The 20,728-nt window shown below is 43.4% G+C and overlaps 1 protein-coding gene across 5 annotated transcripts; it reads right to left on the bottom strand.

The window, feature by feature from the left end:
- Positions 1-514: 514 nt before the first annotated feature.
- On the bottom strand, positions 515-19,988 carry MFF (mitochondrial fission factor). Of its 5 annotated transcripts, XM_054385788.1 has the most exons (9): positions 19,953-19,988; positions 15,918-16,135; positions 14,896-15,068; positions 13,730-13,818; positions 9,529-9,603; positions 8,028-8,186; positions 2,997-3,059; positions 1,659-1,743; positions 515-1,285 (listed from the first exon to the last, which is right to left on the bottom strand). In XM_054385788.1, exons 2-9 carry the CDS (start codon positions 16,132-16,134, stop codon positions 1,154-1,156), a joined length of 993 nt encoding a protein of 330 aa, XP_054241763.1. In that variant the 5' UTR covers position 16,135; positions 19,953-19,988; the 3' UTR covers positions 515-1,153. The 5 variants fall into 5 exon arrangements, with proteins under 5 accessions (XP_054241763.1, XP_054241764.1, XP_054241766.1 ...); XM_054385789.1 differs by lacking the exon at positions 9,529-9,603; XM_054385791.1 differs by lacking the exons at positions 8,028-8,186; positions 9,529-9,603.
- Positions 19,989-20,728: the final 740 nt, after the last annotated feature.

Below are 20,728 nucleotides of genomic sequence, written 5' to 3'. Positions count from 1 at the left end.
GTCCTGCACAGCAGTCTGGGTCTGGTTGGTCTGGGCAAGGTCCCTGCTGGAGCACTGTTTTGGTTCATTGCACATCCCCTCACCCCCCAAAACAATCAGTTGTTCGATTCACCCCCAGAGAAGGGGTTGTGGTTGCTGCAGTTGTTTGGGACGGGAGGCCACCAATAAGCATGGAGGCCAAGGGCCTCCTGGGCAGCAGTGTGCATGGCACAGTTCTCTTTCAAGCTCCAACTACCAAAAGACATGGTGGATCAGGAGGCTCAACTCACACCAGGCTCATTTCCTGTGCCAGTGTCCTGCACTACGTGTACCCAGTGCCACACCACACACAGGATAGCAGCCTGTAGCAGGCCATCAGGTCTCACCTGCTGGCTTTAAGTTAGTTCCTCATGACATACTTCAAAAACTGATAGCTCAGATAAACCCTCAGCTTTTCTTAAAATAATATTAAACAAAGGTTTGGGTGTTTTTTTTTTTAACCATTTTATTAAACACACTACATGAGTACCTGGTACCCCAGAGTCTTTTCATCACTCACAGTCTTGCTTAAAATTTATTTTATAGAAAAAGACCTGCAAAATTAAAGCTAAAAACAAAACAACCAAAATGTATTACACACCTCTGGACAAGCTGCATGTTAGCAAAGAATTCCTTTTATTATTCCTTGGACATGTACTTAAAGAAGGAACACACTCATGAAACAGAACATGCTCCTCATGTATGGCACACCTCAAACTACTCAGACTAAAGGATAACTTCTGCAATCACGATTAATTGCACCTAACAACAAAACAGTAAAATCTACACTTTATTCCTTCCCTTTTTACACTTTTACCAAGCTCATTCTGTCCATTCTCTTCCCAACACTGCAAAACGTCCCAGTGGTTATTCCTGCAGGCCACAGTCCTTACGCTGCATGAAGCCAACGTGGTGCGGGCAGAGCCGCACTGACACTGAAGCATGCAAAGGAGGATACTGTGAGTGCTGGCGATGCGAACCTACTGAACAGGGTTTGACTGAGCACAGGGGGTCCCACTGCGGCAGCCTTTCTCTGTGATGGCAGTTCCCAGTGTATGAATTATAAAACAGCACACAATTCAGAAACAAAACCAAGGAACTTGGAGAACTGGTAGTTTCTTCTCCAGAGTGGTGCCTAGCGCCGAAACCAAAGCCAGCTGTTGAGGAGCCAGAAAGCTACAGTGATGGAATACATGATCATTTCCCTTTTAGCACGCTCTTTGTTTTCTTCTTCCAGAAGCTGTAGACGGCGATTAAGTTTGATTATCTAAAAATAAACAGAGGCTTTTAATACTTTGAGAGTCGTGAGACACCAGAAGCTTCTGAAGAGTAAAATAAGATAAAATAAAATAGGTATCTCAGGCAGATGGATTTTAAATACTAAAGGTAAATTTGATTATTTTCCATTGCTAGCAATCAGACCTTGCTGTCCCCTAACAAGCAAGTGCAGAAATGGAGTCAACTCTCTGGATTCCCAGAACAGTCCAGGACACATGAGAATAAACCCAGCAGGGATGCGGAGAAGATCAGTCCCTCACCACATCTATTGTGGACACCTTTGCAGCCCCACGGAAAACCTCTTCCCCCATTTTACCACTAGAGCTGTTTCTCACTGGTATCAACAACCCTGCTTTACATACCTGTCGTCTTAAGGAGGCAGCATCTACAACTGTCATGTCATCTGGTGTTCCCTCCAGCGTTGTATCCAGGTTGGAAAGACCGTATCTATCAAACAAGGGAGATGGCTTAGCTGTCTCCTCCACACCAAGACCAGCAAGTACCACGTTCTATCAACATTCTGGTAGATGGACTTCCTGGTGGCGATGGAGAGAATTACAACCTATTTTCCTAGCTTTTAGAGTTGTCTCTTTCATCAGTTGTCTATTTAACTGAATTGAGCACAAACACACATCAAGTGGGTAAGTGCTTGACCGAATCTGGTTTATCGCTCTACACATTTAAATATTTCAGAAGATTTTCCATGCAGACTTCTTGCTGTCATTTGGTTCCTCAAAAGACTGTTCCAGTTATTTAGCTGATTAATGACACCTGAAAATTGCCTGAGCTAAAAGGCCAAAGTGGCAAGAGATTATAACTAACTAAAGGGAGGCTGGGAAAGCCTCAGGTGTCTTGCATTTGGTACCTACTTAATATCCCAAAGGACACCTACCTAACATGAACTTGACTGAGATCATTAATCTCAGTATTTTAAGCAGAGAACCTTGCAAATAAGTAGTCCAGTACGTCACTGCTTGCTGAACTCTGTGTGCATTCGAAAGTTTGTTCCCTGAGCACCCCTCTCAATGCAGTGTTTCAGAGAAAGCATTATTCTAACTCCAGGGCAAGTCAATTAATTATGGCACAATTATCAGTTGGGAAGTGGCAGAAAATTTACACAGAGTATGTGGTACCCCTTAAGGAGATTCTTTTCCAACAACTAACAGGTAAAAGCAGTCCCTGGTGCTGCACCCTCCACTGAGTTTCTCACTTCCTATCTCAAACACTCCATTGCCATTGAAGCATATGAACAACTTCTGCAAACAACTTAGAAATGAAACAACAAAATACACCTACAAGAATGTTTAGCATTTAATGACAATGGTCAGCTTGGACTGAGGTGCACACAAATAGAACAATGAAGCCTGCAGAACACACTCAGGTGCTGACACTGCTTCTGTGCTGTCAGTTCCTCATCACTTCTACAGAGTGTTCTCAGCTCAGGCAGGATTCCTACCCCCAACAGACAGCTCAACAGAAGTCTCCCTGTACTCAAATATCTTGTTGCTACACAAGAACTGCTTTCTAGATGAGTTACATTAGTCTGGACACAACAATGAAACAGGAATTGAGAGGGAGGATAGAAATGAGCATTGCGTTTGAAAATAAGGCCACTAGAAAGAGGGAAGCAGAAGTGTGAATTTTAGAATCTAATTTAGTGGATCATGACTAACAAAAAAAAATAAAAAATCACTCTTTACCTGGTATTTTCATGATGAGAGTTAGAGGAAGTGGTAGCAGCTGACCCACCACGTAACACTGGCCTACAGCCGGGTTTGGAGGTAGGAAGCACAAGACAGAAACAGGAAAGGACAAACAGAGAAGAGGTAAACCGCAGAGAACAAAGGAACATCAAAACACTGCCACTTGCATAATGTTTGCATACAATATAATATGTGGTTATTTTGTTGTAAATTGCACTTTCATAGTTCTCTCATTCAACTTCAACCACTTCAACACTGAATGTTTATGCAACTAAAACATGTAAGCAAATTGTGGATTAAACACCTTCATTTATGGAAGACAAACGGTTGGAACGGCACTTTGGGCAGAGGTTATCAACCTCACAAAACCACTAGAAAACTCAGGTAAAAAAAAGTCCCCCTCAAACTCAAAACCTCACAATAATGGAATAAAAACCCAAATGTATCTATGAATACTTCTAAAAGTATTTTTAACCATTCTCTCCTCCCTCCAGGAAAAGGGAGATTTGTCTTCTCTTTATGCATCTAAGCTACCTGTAACTCAGAAACTCTGGGCCAGCAACCTAAGAACCATCCATAGTCTGAAGAGAAGGAGATCTCTCCAGGAAGAAGTGACTACATTTCAAGCAGGTAGCATGCACATCCCTAAGTGTTGCTCTTTCAATTTCTTTTCCTTCTAGGCAGAGAGGAAGGAAAAGTAGAGCTTTTTGATTTGCTGCAACTACATAATGTGCATTAACTTTGGAATAAGGAGTTCTGTGTCCCAGGTCACGTGCATACCAGCAGTATCTCCTGCTAGAGCCAGTACTGTGTGTTTTCAGTGCCTCTGGCAATGAAACATCAGTGTTACACATCCATGATGTGTAACAAACTGTTCAAGAGCCTCAAACTTTGCAGTTCAGTCTGTCCTCCCAACGCCAACAAGAGGTACCTGTGCCTGTGCATTTAACTCTACATTCCAAGCTATATAGGTGTGAAGATCTTTCAAGCAGGTACATGTAGGAGGCAGAGACTTGGTACTGGGGTGGCTGGGAGAACACTGTGGGCTGGCTGAAAACAAGGAAGAACCATGCAAAAATATCACAACTACTAGTTTCATTAAAAAGGATCAGGATCTAGGAGCTAGTAGAACTACTCAGTGCTAACTCACACTGCCCTTCCCAAGCAGAGATGCAGGCCTGGCAAAAAACCAGAGCACTTGGATCTGTGCAGATCAAGAACCTGACTTAAGCCAAGTCCTCAAGCCCTCTTCCCAGCACAGCCAAGCTGCATGTGATTTCTTCCTTTTGTTTGCAGTTTGCATTTTATTTCATCACAGGTGGACCCAAAAGGATCGCTCTGACTCTCCCACACTTTTTACTTACTTGTTTGGTTTTGGCTTTTATGGTGTGTGTTTTGTTTTTTAATCAACAGTAACAAAAAATCATTACATAGATCACAGTGGCCTCACAACTGAGATCAGCTTACCTCAAAAATCTGCAGCAAGTTTTTTTGTAAATACAAATGCACAAGTCAAGCTGTTAAACACATGGTTGCCTTTTAAAAACTAAGCAAAAGCACATTAAAATTTTAATTTCCTGGCTACTTCTGTCAATTCTACCCCAAACATTAACTCATGATCAGAAGAAGCCATAACTGGAGGACAGGAATACTCAACACTTCATTAGTTGACTGCAAATACAGTGGCAGCCTGAAACACAGAGGGTGTGCACAGTAATACAACTTAATAACAGGCAATAGAGCACAGACCAATTGAATTTGGTCTGTCTTCTGCTGCTCAAGAGTGCAGCATGCAATGGAAATACCACAGGTGATAATGCAATCAGACACAGACTTTGAATGGACAATTTAGGTACCTGGGTTGGCTTCTGTTGTGTCTGTGCATGTGCACAGGGGCCTGAGGCCAGCATGTGCTCCTCGTCGAGCAGAAGCAGCAGCTATGAGCGCTCCTGGTCTGTTTTAAGCCACCTCTGGAAATCTCAGAAAGGCTGTAAGAACGGGCTCTAGGACTTTACAGGCAAATTCTGGACGTTATCTGGATAAGAAGCTCAGCTTCTACAGCACAGAAAGGACTGGTGCATCGAAGAACCAGTGACTAGATGAAACTTGTCTCCATGCTTTACCTGGTCACTTCAATAAAGCAACAGGCTGCTGCTTTTCCCAGGCTCCTTCACTTTTCAGATACATATCATTTTCTTCTGAACTATCTTATTCCAATCTTATCCCAGTCTGAAATCATGTGTAGCACTCTTCCATGGTCTTTGCTCACATCCTGTTTTAATTCTACCATGGAAATTATCACTCACTTGCTCAATACAAAAAGTAATCTCCTAACACCTCAGGATATGATGATGTGAGTGAAGTTTGATGTTTAAGAAGGGTGGCAGCTTTTTAGAAAGCCCTGTGCTGAAGAAAGGAACTAGTTATACAGTTCCTTATTTTCTTCTCCTACATAAAAAGGTATTGACTCAAGAGATGAAGTTCAGGTAACATACAGATTTCAATGCAACTCTGTTCAGATATGAAATTGCCTTTTTTCTGCATTCAAGACATGAGTAAAGTCTCCTTAAATGCCAAGTTTGGGGGTTTTGTTTGTTTTTTTGTTGCCTAGACCATAAAAGATCAGCACTTCCAAGACACTAGATACAGCCCCTGCAGTCACTCAACAGAAATTGAAACAGAGAAGTGGTTAGAACTAGGAAAACAAAACTGACCTATTGTTCTTGTCCAAGCTGAAGGAAATGCAAGAGTAAACAGAGTGTCAACAGTGACCATTAAACTGTTGTCCATTAAATAACCTGATGTGCAAGCAGCGCTGGCTAAATGAGGCATAATTCATTACCTGCAGCAGCAAATCAGCACCTACCATTAGCAGTTTTAGTAGATAGGGAAATATTTGGGATCAAAAGAAAATAAAAAAAAAAAAAAGCAAGCCATGAACCAAGTTACAAATATTTACAGCAACAGGTAGTAAGACATTGTTCACTTTAAAAGGGCTCATCCAGTATTAAGCATACAACGTTAAAATAGAGAAGGCTTTGAGATAGAGAGCACATTACACAGAGCAAAAGAAGAAAGTGCAGATTTGGAGCAATGTGCAATCAGTATTTTGCAACCATGCAAGTGGATCATCCAAATTTCACATTCCTACGCCAGCTGTGGAGTAATGGTGGCTATCTACACACCTAGGCACAAGGAATACGCTTGCACCTTATTGAAGGGTTCAGTATTTTTGCACCTACTTGTTCAGGGGTGTCTGGAAACAGGTTTTCCATTTCTTCTAGAAAGATTAGTAAGGACACATCAAAAAATTAACTCAAACCAGGAAGAGTGGTGCAGCTTTTGAAGTGCCCAGAACCCTAGGAATTTTATGACAGTGGAAGCAAGTTGAAGGTGCATGTCTGCATGTGTGTGTGCCTGCCAGAATCCAAGAAAACACGGGCAAGGACACGCCTAATGGCAGACAGGAATAAACCTGTCAGCTCCACTGCAGACTGGGGAAAGGGCTGGGATTTCAGTCTCTGTTTCAACAAGGACTCTTAGCACAGTATCCACAAGTGCTGTTATTCATAGATCCTAGAATTCCTCCTTATGGGGAACTTTAATTTTGTAAAACAAAATGAACTTGTAATTCCATCTAACTATAAATAATGAGAAGGAAAAAAAGGTATTGCTGTCTGACTACTGACTGGCATGAAAATACAATCCTACTTTAAAACCATAAAGGCCAGTAAGACTGGAGCTCCCTATCCTTCAGGCATGTTACCATGGACATCCATGTACTGTTAGGTCAGCAAACCTGGTGAGCTACAGGCAGTGCCAGCTTGGGAAGTGACAGCAAACACAGACATTCACAATAAGATTGGCTTGATAGTCAACTTTGTTACCAAACAACTGGAAAGCAAATCATTTACCCACACCACAAAATACTGAGAGTGCTGCTGGGCTGTCCGCAACCAGTCACAGATGACAAGTTTCCAAGAACTTCCTAGCACAGGCCATACTGATGAGCTGCAGGAGGAAGGATCAGTTCTCCTCCTGATGTTCTTGCTAGTTATCTCCTCTAACTGGACCTCTTGGTCTTGGCTAGCTCTACATTGGAGACTGTGTGCAATTTGTACCTGAACCTCTAGCTAGCATGCTATTGACATGAAAAAACTGCTTTTGGTACATTAACTTTGCTATTGTTCCTCTTTGTCAATGTGTCTGTAGTGTTAAACATACTGTTATTTCAGGTGCCAAATCCAAACAGCCCAAGGATATGTCAAGTGGACCAAACTCCACAGAAGAGATTGGAAATACTACATGACTGCCATGAGGCTGATTTTGGCTCACTGTCACTCAAGGTAGCAGCTCATCCATAAAAACAGAGCCAGCATTAACAGAGGAGCAGCCAGCCTCTCTGTATGCATTGCCTTTCTTCCTGTCAGCATCCAGCAGCATCGTCACCATCAGTCCCCTATCAAACAGAGATAACTATTCCCAGTACCAACTAGAACATCCTCAAGTCTTGCCATGTTAACAAAAGCAGTGCCTACAATGCCTAGCACAACGTTCTACCCTGTTTCTCATCGTTTGTTTTACCCCATGACACCATCAACCCAATCTTATTGATTTGCACCACCACTCACCAACGGAAAGCAGAAGACAAGGCTAATAAATCTGCAGGCTCAGGGTGAAGGATTAATTGCAGAAAACTGACAATCTGGAGACAGCAAGATCCCTTGCACTCACAGACTAATGCTTCCCATTTTGATTTTTATTGGGAAGGAAACCAAAACAATGCTGCATTTGACTGAAACAGAAGCATTTTGAAATGTGAATTTTGGACAATTAAATTGCTTATGAATAGTGAAAGCAAAAGGAAAGCAAAAGCAAATAATTTTATCTCATAATTTTGTAAGCAGAAACCGAACTCCACTAAAAAACAAAAAAAAAAAAAGAAGGAAAAAACCCCAAACCAAAGAAACAACAACAACAACAAAAAACAATCAGCAAAAGCTGGCAGAATCAGTGACAACCAATCACCTGCGGTTTTCATCCAGCACATCCAAGACCTGCTGGTAAGCCCTACGAGTAGAAGACTGGATAAACGACAAAATGCCACGAGCAGAGTAAAGATTAGTCCCATCTTCAGGTGACATATTGGGAGGACAGACACGAGCCTGTTGCAGTGATGGTGTCACACTGTTTATACAAGCACAGTAAATGGAGAGAGAAATACTACAGTCAGATTTTGAATTAAAAAAAAAAAAAAATGCTTTCTAGATAGACCCCATTCCAAAATGCTTATTGCTTGCTTTTGGTTTACCCTTCTCCCACCACTCTAAGGCAACGCTCCCAAGTTCTAGTCACACAGGGATCATGAACTATGTTTATACATGTTCTTCAGAAACAAATATAAGTAACAAGCCAAGCACACACTTTAGATCCGTTAACAAGTTAGTTTCAGAAAGTCCTTGTCCAGGTAAATCTGTACCTGTTGAAGTCAGTATTCAAGCCCCACTGACATCAATGACTAAAGGGTTTTTGCAAGCATTGACATAAACAACTCCTACATAATCTCTTCTCAGACATGAGCCTTTTTCAGTAAGGAGAATCTCACAGCCAGCCTCTTCAACTAAAATTTTTCTTAGAGCTGTGACTAAAGATCAAGATAGTATTTTGATTTGCACATGAACCAAGTTTAAAGGCAACTGCAAGAAACATCAGTCAGTTCCAGTGTTTGGAACCAAAACAAATATGGAATTACAGAAATGACTGTAAAAGAGCACAGTAACATTCTACTCTATAGAGAGTTTTTAGCTTAGCAGTGATCTCTCCTAAACCTCCTCAAAGCTTTTGTGATTTACATATGGTTTGTTTCAGGCATTTCTCTTCCAGTTCTGGAGGTATCAGAAGAGAGGTAAACAGATTTAACTAATTAAGGTTACTTTAAATTCAGCCACACAGACAGACTGTATTCTCATTAAAGATGTGCACACCCATCACCTTTTCCCCAGACTAACATGAAGAACAGAATTTCTCAAACTGTGAAAGTGAACTCTCCAGAGGGATTCCATTCTCTAAGGGAAAGACTGGAGCAGAAAAAAAACCAAGCATTAAATGCTGTCCCCATTTCTATGTGCTCTTGATGGCTCGTTGGCTTCCGATGCAGATTTGGAATCCTTGCACTCAGAATTGCCTGGCAGTGGCCAACAAAAAGCTGTTTCTACAGCTATTCAGAACCAGCCAAAGAAAGAAACAAGCACACTAAAGCTATTTTGAAATGCAAACCAGTTCTTATTTGAAGTTGTCCCTTTCCTTTGCCATCAGGTGTTTTTCCCTGTGTTCTTTACATGGGGAAATGATTTGGCCAAGTTTGAGAAACCCTGAAGCACAATTAGAAACCAGACATTCAGTGTAGCAAAGGCTGTTTCCAGTTGTCTATACTAAACTACAGATGCTTAGTCAGAAAATTAGTATTGCAGAGAGGCAGATGATTAAACACACTCCTGATTTTCATATACCAGGTAACATTTAGGCTTACGTGCAATCTTGAGTCGAAAGAGGTGACTGGAACCGTGGCATTTTATTTCTTGGGACAGTATCTGATCTGTGCCACCTTGAATAATAATTGTAATCCCTTAAGTAAGCATTCTTGTAAGTAGAGGGATTGTAACGTAGAGAGCTGGCATTACTGCTACACATCGTTACTGTACAAGATGCCTGTCAGTCTCAGGTTTTTTAAGGAATTGGTGTTTTTTTGAGAATTAATGTCTTTAGTGAAGCCCAACTCCTGATAAATTCTCAGACTTCGCATGCAACTGGATGACAAGAGAGACAACAGAACACAAACTATTTGTACCATGTAGATAACACTGTGAGAGGGACCCCAGCCAACTTTTTAATCTCATTCTCACAGTCTATTCCAGAACATTTCATTTTGTACTTTTTGTAGGTCAAGCACTGGAATTTCGCACAGTACATCTGAATATATTGTCCAAGAAGGACATTAGTGTACTAAATTAAAGCTTGAGTCCTATTGAGAAAATAAAGGACTGAAAAGCAGTGCTCCATGTGCTTCTTCAATGGAGCCCTCATCACATCATCAGAGTGAACTAACTTGTCTGTTGGGAAGTTGAATCAAGGAGGTAAGAGAAATAAGCATAAAAAAAAAATATATTTAATTCCTATAGAAAACAATACTTAAGCTCAGGAGTACATTTATTGACCTAAATGGTCTAATTTATAAACAAGGAAGCTAAACTCAGACATGCAGCAAATTTGCAATGAAGCTCTAAAGGAAGTAGATTTAGGTGACATTCAGCACCATCTGAGCTAGCAGAATTCACACCAAGCAGGTGCTTGCTTCTGTTGCTTATTTTCAGCCATACAATAACAATTCCACATGGGCAGCTTCTCTTAAGTAGCTACGACAGTGAAAACTCTGTCACTTTTGTTTGTACTTGTGGTTTTATTTACACACTCCCTATAGCTACCTGAAGGGAGGCTGGAGTGAGGAAGGGGCAGCCTCTTCTCCGTGGTGTCAAGCAACAGGACTAGAGGAAATCGTTTCAAGCTGCACCAGGGGAGGCTCAGGCTGGATATTAGAAATATTTCTTCACTGAAAGGGTTCTCAAACATTGGAATGGTTTGCACAGGGCAGTGGTGGAGTCACCATCACTGGAGGTCTTTAAGCAGTGTGGAGACCTTGCGCTTAGGGACATGGTTTGGTGTTGACCCTTCAGTGCTGGGTTGAAGGTTGGGCTGGATGATCTTAGAGATCTCTTCCAACCAGGTGTATTCTGTGAAACTTACAATTAAAAAAAAAATAAATTAAACAGTTTACAGTCTATGTCCTGTGGGCCTAAATAGTAAGGAAACGGGAGTCCAGAGATATCTTTTTTCACCAAGTACAAAGGGCTTGGCTTTCCTGCATTTGTATGAGCCACACAAAATGATAGTGGTGTAATCTGAACTGACAGAACATTCTCCTGAGAGTCACCCAGGGGCAGATGCACATTCTGCACTTAGAGACTAGCAAAACCTGGATGAGGGAGAAATGCTGACACAGCATCACTGCAAATGCCACTGCACGTCCAGAGTGATTTCTTTTTTTTTTTTTTTTTTGGATGAGACTGAGTCAGAAGCAGCAATTACAACAGAAAAGAACCAATTTCCAGGAACCTCAATGATTTCAAAACAGATGATTGCCACGTTTGGCAGAGCTTAAACTTCTGTAATCAGAAAGCACTTGGGAGGATAGACAAATGAAATTCTACAAAAATGGGTTATCTGCAGGTCAGCAGGTGTGGAATGTGCAGTGAAGAACAACAGCTCCTTCTAACATGGGTAGTGGAGAGCACAGACACAGCAGGCTCCATAGCAGCTAGCTGTTTGTTTGTTTGTTTTTTCCCCCCACCAACAGAAGAGAAGAGCTCCTGGATTAATCTGAAGTTTATGCCATTTTCCCAAAAGACATTCCACATGGAAACTGTTTGGTATCAGAAGTTTGATGACAGACATTATGCAGGTACTAACAGGGGCATGAAGAAAGGAAAACTCATCTCCAGATGTGTCATAATTTCTGGGCTTTTGTAAACGTTGAACTGAGTCACCCAAGCTACCAGTCAAACATTCACTGATGACACCCTTCCTAAATGTACAGGATTCCAGGTGTGTAGTGTATTGCTAACCCTCTGAAGGACTGGCAGTGGAATTACAAACTGACTGCAAATAATATTGACTATTCACAAACAGTAATTCTACATACAGCCCCTGAGAAACAGCAAAGCACAGGGGTGAGTTTTACAGATTTGGGATTGTCAGATTCAAGATGCAGAGCTACAGGCTGGGGTCAGAGTGGCTGGAGAGCAGCCAGGCAGAAAGGGACCTGGGGGTACTGGTTGACAGCCGCCTGAACACGAGCCAGCAGTGTGCCCAGGTGGCCAAGAGAGCCAATGGCATCCTGGCCTGCATCAGGCATAGTGTGGCCAGCAGGAGCAGGGAGGTCATTGTACCCCTGTACACAGCACTGGTTAGGCCACACCTTGAGTCCTGTGTCCAGTTCTGGGCCCCTCAGTTTAGGAAAGATGTTGAATTGCTGGAGCATGTCCAGAGAAGGGCAACGAGGCTGGGGAGAGGCCTTGAGCACAAGCCCTATGAGGAGAGGCTGAGGGAGCTGGGACTGTTTAGCCTGGAGAAGAGGAGGCTCAGGGCAGACCTCATTGCTGTCTACAACTACCTGAAGGGAGGTTGTAGCCAGGAGGGGGTTGGGCTCTTCTCCCAGGCAACCAGCACCAGAACAAGAGGACACAGTCTCAAGCTGCGCCAGGGGAGGTTTAGGCTGGAGGTGAGGAGAAAGTTCTTCACAGAGAGAGTGGTTGGCCATTGGAATGGGCTGCCCAGGGAGGTGGTGGAGTCACCATCCCTGGAGGTGTTCAAGAGGGGATTGGACGTGGCACTTGGTGCCATGGTTTAGATAGTCATGAGGTTTAGGGTGACAGGTTGGACTCGATCTTTGAGGTCTCTTCCAGCCTTCTTGATTCTATGATTCTATAAGAAGCTAGTAAGGGGCTTAAAAGATGGAAATCCATTTTTGTCAGCTCAGTTAATATACGTCACTTCAGGCAGACCCAAGAACCTAGACATCTGCAATCTGTAAACTTTTTGTATGAACCAAAAGTCTGATTAAGAAGAAGATATGCAACAGTTATTTCCATGAAGATCTGGAGGAAGAGGAGACTTGTAATATCTGGATCATGCATCAGGGTACATTGTCCAAAACTGGTAGAAACTAAGTAACAGACAGGTCTGTAGTACACAGAGTACCTCTTAGTGTCCCTGCTGTACGCAGAAGGAAACAGACATTTCTAGGGCATAATCCACTTGATTTACTTCAGACTAAAAATAGATAGACCCTAAGTAGGTCATGCCCTTATTTTCCTCTAGTTACTGAAAATTAAGTTTATGGTGATTCAGTAACAGTGTTGCACAGTCTGCATTGAGACAGATGAATCCCATCTTTTAGGTCCTAAACCTAAGATCCTTCAGAAAAGAGAAAGGATCCTTTATGGTAGAACCTATTTGGAATCTTTTATATAGGAGTTTTAACAGTTACTCTGCAAAACCAGTTACTGCAGGGTGAAAAGATGCTGCCACTCAAAATAAGACTATCATAGCTAATCAAAATATACAGACCAAGAGAATTGCTACAACAGGTGAAGTTTCCATTTCTAAATGCTACTTGTCATTTTGATCTCAAAAAATATTCAAGATCCACACTCACATATTCCAATAATTAAGTAAAGGAAAATTACTTATTCTAGTGATTATGTGGAAATACACATTCCTCCTTCTGTGAATGAAAATCATTATAATACTGAGAGTGAGAGAAACAGGAACATTGATGCAAAAAGAATTCAGTTTCCTGAAAATTCAGGGGGAAAAAAATACTGTAGCATCTCAGAAACTGAAAAAATCTCCTGTAGTAACATTTTGTGGTAATTGGTAAGGTCACAAACACTCCCACCCACCCCCTGCAAGAAAATCCTCCACAAATGAGTCAACCTGTCTAAACAAAAAGCACAGAAATGAAGAAAAATGCTGCCCTTATAATATTTGAAATTCTTTACTTGCCACAACATACAAAATGCTATCTGGAAAAGCCAGCTAACACAGAGCTAAGGAAGAGAGGAAATGTGGGAGAGAAGCATGGCTGAGTCCCTGCACCCTGCTGCTCTACTCACATGGAGTCGTTGCGGGCCAGCTGGCCGTTCTGGCGCGTGGCGTTCTCGCTCATGGAACGCTCTCTCTTCAGTCTCCCCACGGAGCGAACCTGTGTGAAAGGGGAGAAAGAGGGAGATAAAAGGCAGAGAATTCCAAGAGACACTTAGTAGTTCCCACTGGAGATCTAAGTTAGATCTGCCCTCAGATACAACAGCATATTTTCATGGGTTTCACAGCGATTCGGAGCGAAAAAAACAATAACAGGATCTGATGCTGGTACACAAAACCAAGGTCCAAACTTACTGCAGTCCTGTTGTGATCTGTCCATGAGATCTGAGGCCAAAGTATGAACCAACTGGATTTTGAATAGGTAAGAAAGCAGTATTCTATTTAATGTTACTTCCTACCACCAGAGAAAAATACAGTTCCACTGTATTTTATGAGTCTATGTGGCTTCATAAATCTTTTCCAGTTGCTAAGATGTCAGTTCCATCACCCACCTGGGGGCCCGTCTTACGCCCTTCTTTGAGGGGGGGTTTACAGTTAGAGCTCAGTAAATCACAAAATCAACCAGGTTGGGAAAGACCTTCAAGATCATCAAGTCCAACTGATCACCCAACCCTATCTAATCAGCTAACCCATGGCACTAAGTGCCTCATCCAGTCTTTTCTTGAACACCTCCAGGGACATTGACCCCACCACCTCCCTGGGCAGCCCATTCCAATGGGCAATCACTCTTTCTGTGAAGAGCTTCCTTCTAAGATCAAGCCTAAAGTTCCTCTTGCACAGCTTGAGGCTGTGTCTATAGGGTGTGACATCATCTGGCCACGAATTCCAAAGGTTAACTATAATATGTTAAAAGAATCTTTTTGTCTTCTGATAACCTGCAAATAAAAAGAACCACCCTGCAGCTTTCTCTTCAATCTAGAGGATATTTCGTTCAAAGTATTTAGAGTAGTTCTAATGATGATTTCATTTTTGTGAGGACTGCGCAGGAACACCACCCCTTGCCATCTGCCAGTTAAACATGGAACATCAAAGGCATCATGAGAACTACTACAGTGCTAATCAAGATAATTTTGTACTTTCCCAGCTTATGTTAGCATCAAGTAGATCTGCACCACAGTGGAGAAATCATTGGTCACCTCTCTTCTTAACTAAGGAAGAAAACAAAATAAGTACTAGCCTCTTCAGTTTGAGGTGTCTGCTGAGGAGGTTTTTCTAGGTCCAAAAAGTCTAGCGGTCGATCACTAAGAGAAATAACACGGGGAGGAGTTTTCAATGCCAGTGGTTTGAGTGAAGTAGACTGAAGGATGTCAAGGTCTGATGGTCTGGGAAATGGAATGTCTTCGCTATTACCTGCAAGAACATCAGTTGTCAGGAGAAAACAAGTTGTTCTGAGGCCTGAAGGCCAATGCTAAAGCTCAAAAAGACACCGCAGAAGTTATTTGCCCAATAATTAAGTACACCTTTCTTTAGTAGGATCTGGATGTTAAAAACTATGGTTAAAGTTCTCATAAAGACCACATTAATTGATGCTTATGTGAGCAGCCTCTGTGAGAACAACAATCTTGAGTAATCCTGAGTAGCATCAGCTATTACTGCGAGTGCAGTTTTCATCTCTAGATGTAGTCCTATTGAAGGTGGATGTGCAGATGTCACTCTGTCAAAGCATAGCACACACATCACACGTTTTGCAGATGGTACAGTCTGCAGCACATCCAGGTCTGCCACTGTAAAAACCCATGACCATTTACAGTCCGCCCAGTAACAGTCAGATCCTTAACATAATTTACATTCTGTTTAGGATCAAACACATCTTGCATAGCTAATGCATAGCACACCCCCCAAAACTTGTGCTAGATCCATCAGCTTATAGTTAAATAAGAAAAATCAGCAGTAAATATCAATAAGCATTTGCCTTTTTTCCCCCCCTTCTGCTCCAGAAATTGTTTAGTAAGATGAAAAGTCAGCAATTAAACTTTGTGTTTGTAGTTCATTCGTTAATTGCCTCCACAAGTGATACCAAAACTACCCATGAAACCTTTTCACAGTTTAAGGAACTTCCCAAGTCAAAGCTGATAAGCAGCAACAGTTTGAAAGCGAAAAAAGTTTTACAACTTTTTCTCTTAAAAATATATCAATATATAATTTTGTCCAACCATAAACTTGGGCGACTGTTTTTCTCCTATTGCAATGCAGACGCACCGGCCACTACAATTCGCTCAGGAACCTGCATAGTCACACTGGCATTTGGAAATCCTTCCTGGACGCCCTTATCCAGGTCAGCGTTTGGAGGAGCTACTTTGAGTTTCTCTGGGACCCTCATGCGCTGGCTGATGCCCTCAGTGTACTCCATCTCGTACTGCAGGCGGTTGATCTCGGCCATCTCAGCAGCCGGCGACGGGAACGCAGCCCCGCTCATTCTGCCAAAGGAAAACCAGCAGCTGTAACAGCAACATGGGAAACCAGTGGAAGGTGTGTCAAGGAAACTCTTTGATCTGGTTACTAGACAAGCTGTAGGTGATCCCAGCTCAACTGACTTATTTACAGCCACAAGTTACACAATAAAATTCACAGCAAGTGCAAGCACAGGAGCAATGACACAAGAATAAAGCCATGCTGCAGGCAACGCTCAAAGCCACACTTAAGGGTCCACAAATGGACCTGTGACAGAAAAACAGAGAAATTCTGCATGTCATATACTATTTCTGCCCTGGCTGGCAGAAAAAGAAACCCAAACAAACCAAGAAACCAGAAGGAATCAGTAGAGTGGCAGGAAGCCCATTCAGGACTGGTAAGAAATCTGAACTGTTGATCTGTATTTACACACACCTCATGCTCTGATTTTGTCAGAAAGTGGATGAAGTCTTACAAAACTGCACATTGAAGTAGGGGAGGGACAGAAAAGGCTCGGCTTGAGCAGCAGCCCTCTGCTTCCTGCCACTCGCTCAGACCTCACCTCGTCTTACAGGGACAAAGTTCCTCATCAAGGGCCTCTCAAACCAGCCTGAAACCCCACGTGTTCTAATCCATTCCATGCACAAGTGATCCTGTGAATGTCTCACTTCTGAATTTCTCTGTCAATGAAAATCCTACTTTGCAGAACAGGTATGAGGTGGGCAGAGACAGAACAAGACTTTTATTTACACTGGGAAGGCTCTGCCAATACTTTAAATATACACTTTCCTGGAAAAAGAGGGGAATTTCATATGAAGCAGCAGAGGGGTATTTCTCAGAAATGTGGTGGTGACAAACTTACTGACATGATAACTGCTGGGAGCCCTATGGAAGACAAAGACCAAAATAATGGTGTTTTGAGGTTAGGCTGATAGTTAACAGGAAAAAAAAATCCTAGAGCAGCACTTGGAAGTGGGCTATAAAGGGGCTGTTGATGGAAATTAGGAACTAGAACAGATGAGAGGCTGTTCATCTGGGCAGTGGTTAGTGGATCTTGCTGGTGGCTCAGACTGAAACGTAAGTAAGCATATATTATGTAAATACAGTTTTCCTGGCATATCTGCCTATGGAAAGCAGAGCTTACTCTAGCCAGAAATCTTCAGTGGTATTGCTTGGGTAATTCCCTAACTGAAGAAATCTCTCCAGGCAAAAGGCAGGCTCTGCCACTGTAATTGCAGCCGCATTCCTTTACTATTTTCGGCAGCAAGGCTGTGTCCACTGCTGATAGTGTGCAGTCAGAAGCAACAGGCAGAACACCTCAGTGCAGGCCATCTGTGAGGCAGGTGAGATGGACCCCAAGCCATTCCTCCACCACCACACAAAACCAATACTCCAACAACAAAACCCCAAACTAGTGGTAACCTTCAGACAGAAGCACATGGAAGGGCCTGAACTGTGTAACACTACATTAAAAGCACATATTTAGTACAGTCAAGGTGTGATTCACTTGGCAAGATCCTCTGGGATCCCCAGTGTTATTTTCAGGACTTCCTATCACCAGAGATCAGATGAAAAAGTCTCATTAATCTCAAGGTCTCACAGCAGGGGAACTGGAGGTCAGGGCAAAGGCAAGGTGGTCACTGTTCTATGAGGACTTAAAAAAAATAGTTATAAAGGCAATAGTGGAAGCGATGTGGGACACAAGTCAGGGACACAAGTCAGGGACACAAGTCAGGGACACAAGTCAGGGACACAAGTCAGGGACACAAGTCAGGGACACAAGTCAGGGACACAAGTCAGGGACACAGCCTCCTGACATCTCCACTTGACAAAAGGTGCTTTCATTTCAAAACACAGCTTACGATCAGTAAAGCCTTTCCAAATCAACAGGAGTAAAAATTGTAATGTCAGTAAAGAGACTGAATTTTAGCAGAAACTTAAAGGCACACAAAATGTCTAATGGCAGCAGCTTAAAGATGAGCTATTGCTCATGAGGCTTGACAAAAAGAGTGCCACTGCTTGGTCACGTTCTCATTTTGCAGTACACCTCTACAGCTCTAACTTTTAAGTATCCACTACACTGCAGCAGGGTTTATACCCCATCCTCCCTAGACATTGGCATGGCTTTTGTGTGACAACTGCTTTCCAGCTGTCAGGTGAAACATGCACACACAAAAAAGGGCAGCATTAGAACAGTCACTTCATAAATTATTTATAGTCTAAACAGCACTGTGTGGATTTAGCTCTACTTGCCAAGGACCTACAGATACAATGCCTCAACATCTTCCTACTCTTGCCTTTCATCTACTTCGTGTCACTGAGAGTTGTATTTGCTGTCAAAGTGATTTCAATTTTTACTCCCTTTTACAAAAGAACAAGAAAAGAAGAAACAGTGAGATTTCAGAAATGGAGAACTAAAAATAATTAAGTAGAGCTTGTTAGCAAACCCCCAACTATTTAAAGAGAACAGAAATCAAAGTTGTGTTTTCTGCAACAGTATTGTTACAGAAAGCATTTTACAGAGGCCATTAATAATAAATCAGGGAGAAGGAGAACTTTAATATTGATATTTACAGAACTGAGTAGCTCTAAAGAGGAATAAGAATAGAAATTTGAGAACGATGAGACAATACAGTCACAAACACAAGATAAATAAATGACAGAGCTGCTGAAGTACTAATGAGCATCAGTGGTATTTAACAAGAGAACAGGATGAGAGGATCCAGAGAAGTTGAGAAAGCTGAATTATACATGCTCAGAAAGAGAGAGGCGTATCTCCTTCCCTCTCTCCTAAGCAACAACATCAGCAGAAGATCTGAGGAGAAAGCAAGGTATACAGCCCTAGAGAACCACTTTTTCTCAACATTCTGGCAATAATCAGACACTGGCCATACCTGTGCTGCACCCAGGAATCCTGAGCACAGGGCAGACGGCCCAGTTAACCTGAGCTGGCTGAAGCTAAGCCCTGGTAACAGCAGAGCGGGTTCTACAGCCTACACTGAACTAACTGTGACTTCTCCAGCTGTGTTACTGTTTGTTCCTGCTGGGGACATTTTACAGCTAGTCTGGTCACGTTGGCATCCACTACAAAGTGCTGCTTCAAGCCAGTGTCTAGGTAAAAAGGGAAGAGGAGGACTTAAAGAGCTGTATTATAGGGCCCAAAGGGTCCTGAAACTGTCAGAACATCTTTTGCTGAAGCATTTGGGATCAGAGGCTATGAAGTAATGAAGCACTAACAGAACAATCTGAGGGAGAGGAGAGCGAGATGTGGGCTGAACACTGAAAGCTGCATGGGACAGGTATGCAGATGAATTTTAAAATACATCATCCCTGTCCTTACAACGAGGATGACATGAACAACAAAATACCTACTCCACATAAACAATGCTGTAGTAATTTTTAACGCAAACAATTTTTTTTAAATAGAAAAAATGCTACATACTTTAGGACGAAGTCTGACAATGATTTCTCTGAAACGCCCCCAAACTGAGAGCGTTGTAACAGCATTAAGAGCGTTAAACAGAGGAAAGAGCGCGGGTGGGGAATCCCTGCACCACAGCAGAACGACAACACGGGACAGGACCAGGGGAAGACGATAAAGGCTGGGGAGAAGGCGGGGAGGGTGGGGGCAGCTCAGGCTGATGGGAGAGGCTCAGGCTCGGAGGGGCTGTGCCAGGTTGAGAAGGCGCCTCAGGCTGTGGGGATGAACGGCTGTGTCACCGTTCCCTCTCCACCACCCTGCTTTTTCCCAGCCCTATTGCCTCACCGGGTCGCCCCACGGCCAGGCCAAGCCCAGTACAATCGGGAGGCGTAGCCGCCAGGCCCGGGCAGCCCCGTACTCACCCAGAGCGGCGGGAAGGCAGCCGGCGAGCCCTACCCCAGCCGGGTCGTTTAGCTCCTGCCTCCCTCTGACCCTGGCGCCGGCAGCCGTGGGCGTTAAGCGGCACGACGCACCCCGGCGCCGTTCCTCAGGTGAGACGCAAAAACCGGCCGGCGTGTCCCCATCGGCCTCCTGTAGGGGCTGCTAAGCCGGGGGCCGCACCTCACGTGACCAGTACGGGCGGAAGCGGCTCCCAGTGGCGCCTCACGTGCTCGGGGGCCGCAGGACATCCATTTTACATGAGGGCAGGCGGCGCGCACGCGCGGCTTGAGGCCGCTCCGAATCGCGCTGCAAGGGCAATGCACTGTGGGCTCGGAGCTGAGTTGGGTCAGGAGGTGCTTGAGGCCCGCCTGGGCCCACAGAGCAGGGGGAGCAGTGTTCGGCAGCACCCGAATCAGGAGGGAGAAACTCTACTTAATTTACAGCCAACGCTTCTCATCATAGAGTCGCTTTGTTTCGAGAAAACATTTAAGAGCATCCAGTCCAACCATTAACCAGCACTGCCCGGTCACCACTAAACCATGACCCTCAGCACCACGTCTATGTGGCTTTTAAACCCCTCCAGGAAGGGTGAGTTCCCCACTGCCCTGGGCAGCCTGTTCCAGGGCCTAACAGCCCTTTCAGGGAAGAAGTTTTTTCTAATGTGTGATCTAAACCTCTCCTGGTGCAACTTGAGGCCGTTTCCTCTTGTCCTGTCACTTGCTACATGGGAGACTAGACTGACCCCCATCTTGCTCCC

This window comes from Indicator indicator, chromosome 13 (genome assembly GCF_027791375.1).
Source record: "Indicator indicator isolate 239-I01 chromosome 13, UM_Iind_1.1, whole genome shotgun sequence".
Taxonomy (NCBI): domain Eukaryota; kingdom Metazoa; phylum Chordata; class Aves; order Piciformes; family Indicatoridae; genus Indicator; species Indicator indicator.
Note: the sequence above shows the minus strand (reverse complement) of the source record. Positions and strands in the feature narration are given on the sequence as shown.

Excerpts from the sequence above, each read along its gene's own strand:
- MFF (XM_054385788.1), bottom strand. The coding sequence starts at position 16,134 with ATGAGCGGGGCTGCGTTCCCGTCGCCGGCTGCTGAGATGGCCGAGATC. Across the intron at positions 8,187-9,528 it reads CTTTCGACTCAAGATTGCAC|TGTGACACCATCACTGCAAC; the intron begins GTAAGCCTAAAT and ends TTGTATAAACAG. Across the intron at positions 1,286-1,658 it reads CTGCCTCCTTAAGACGACAG|ATAATCAAACTTAATCGCCG; the intron begins GTATGTAAAGCA and ends GTTTATTTTTAG.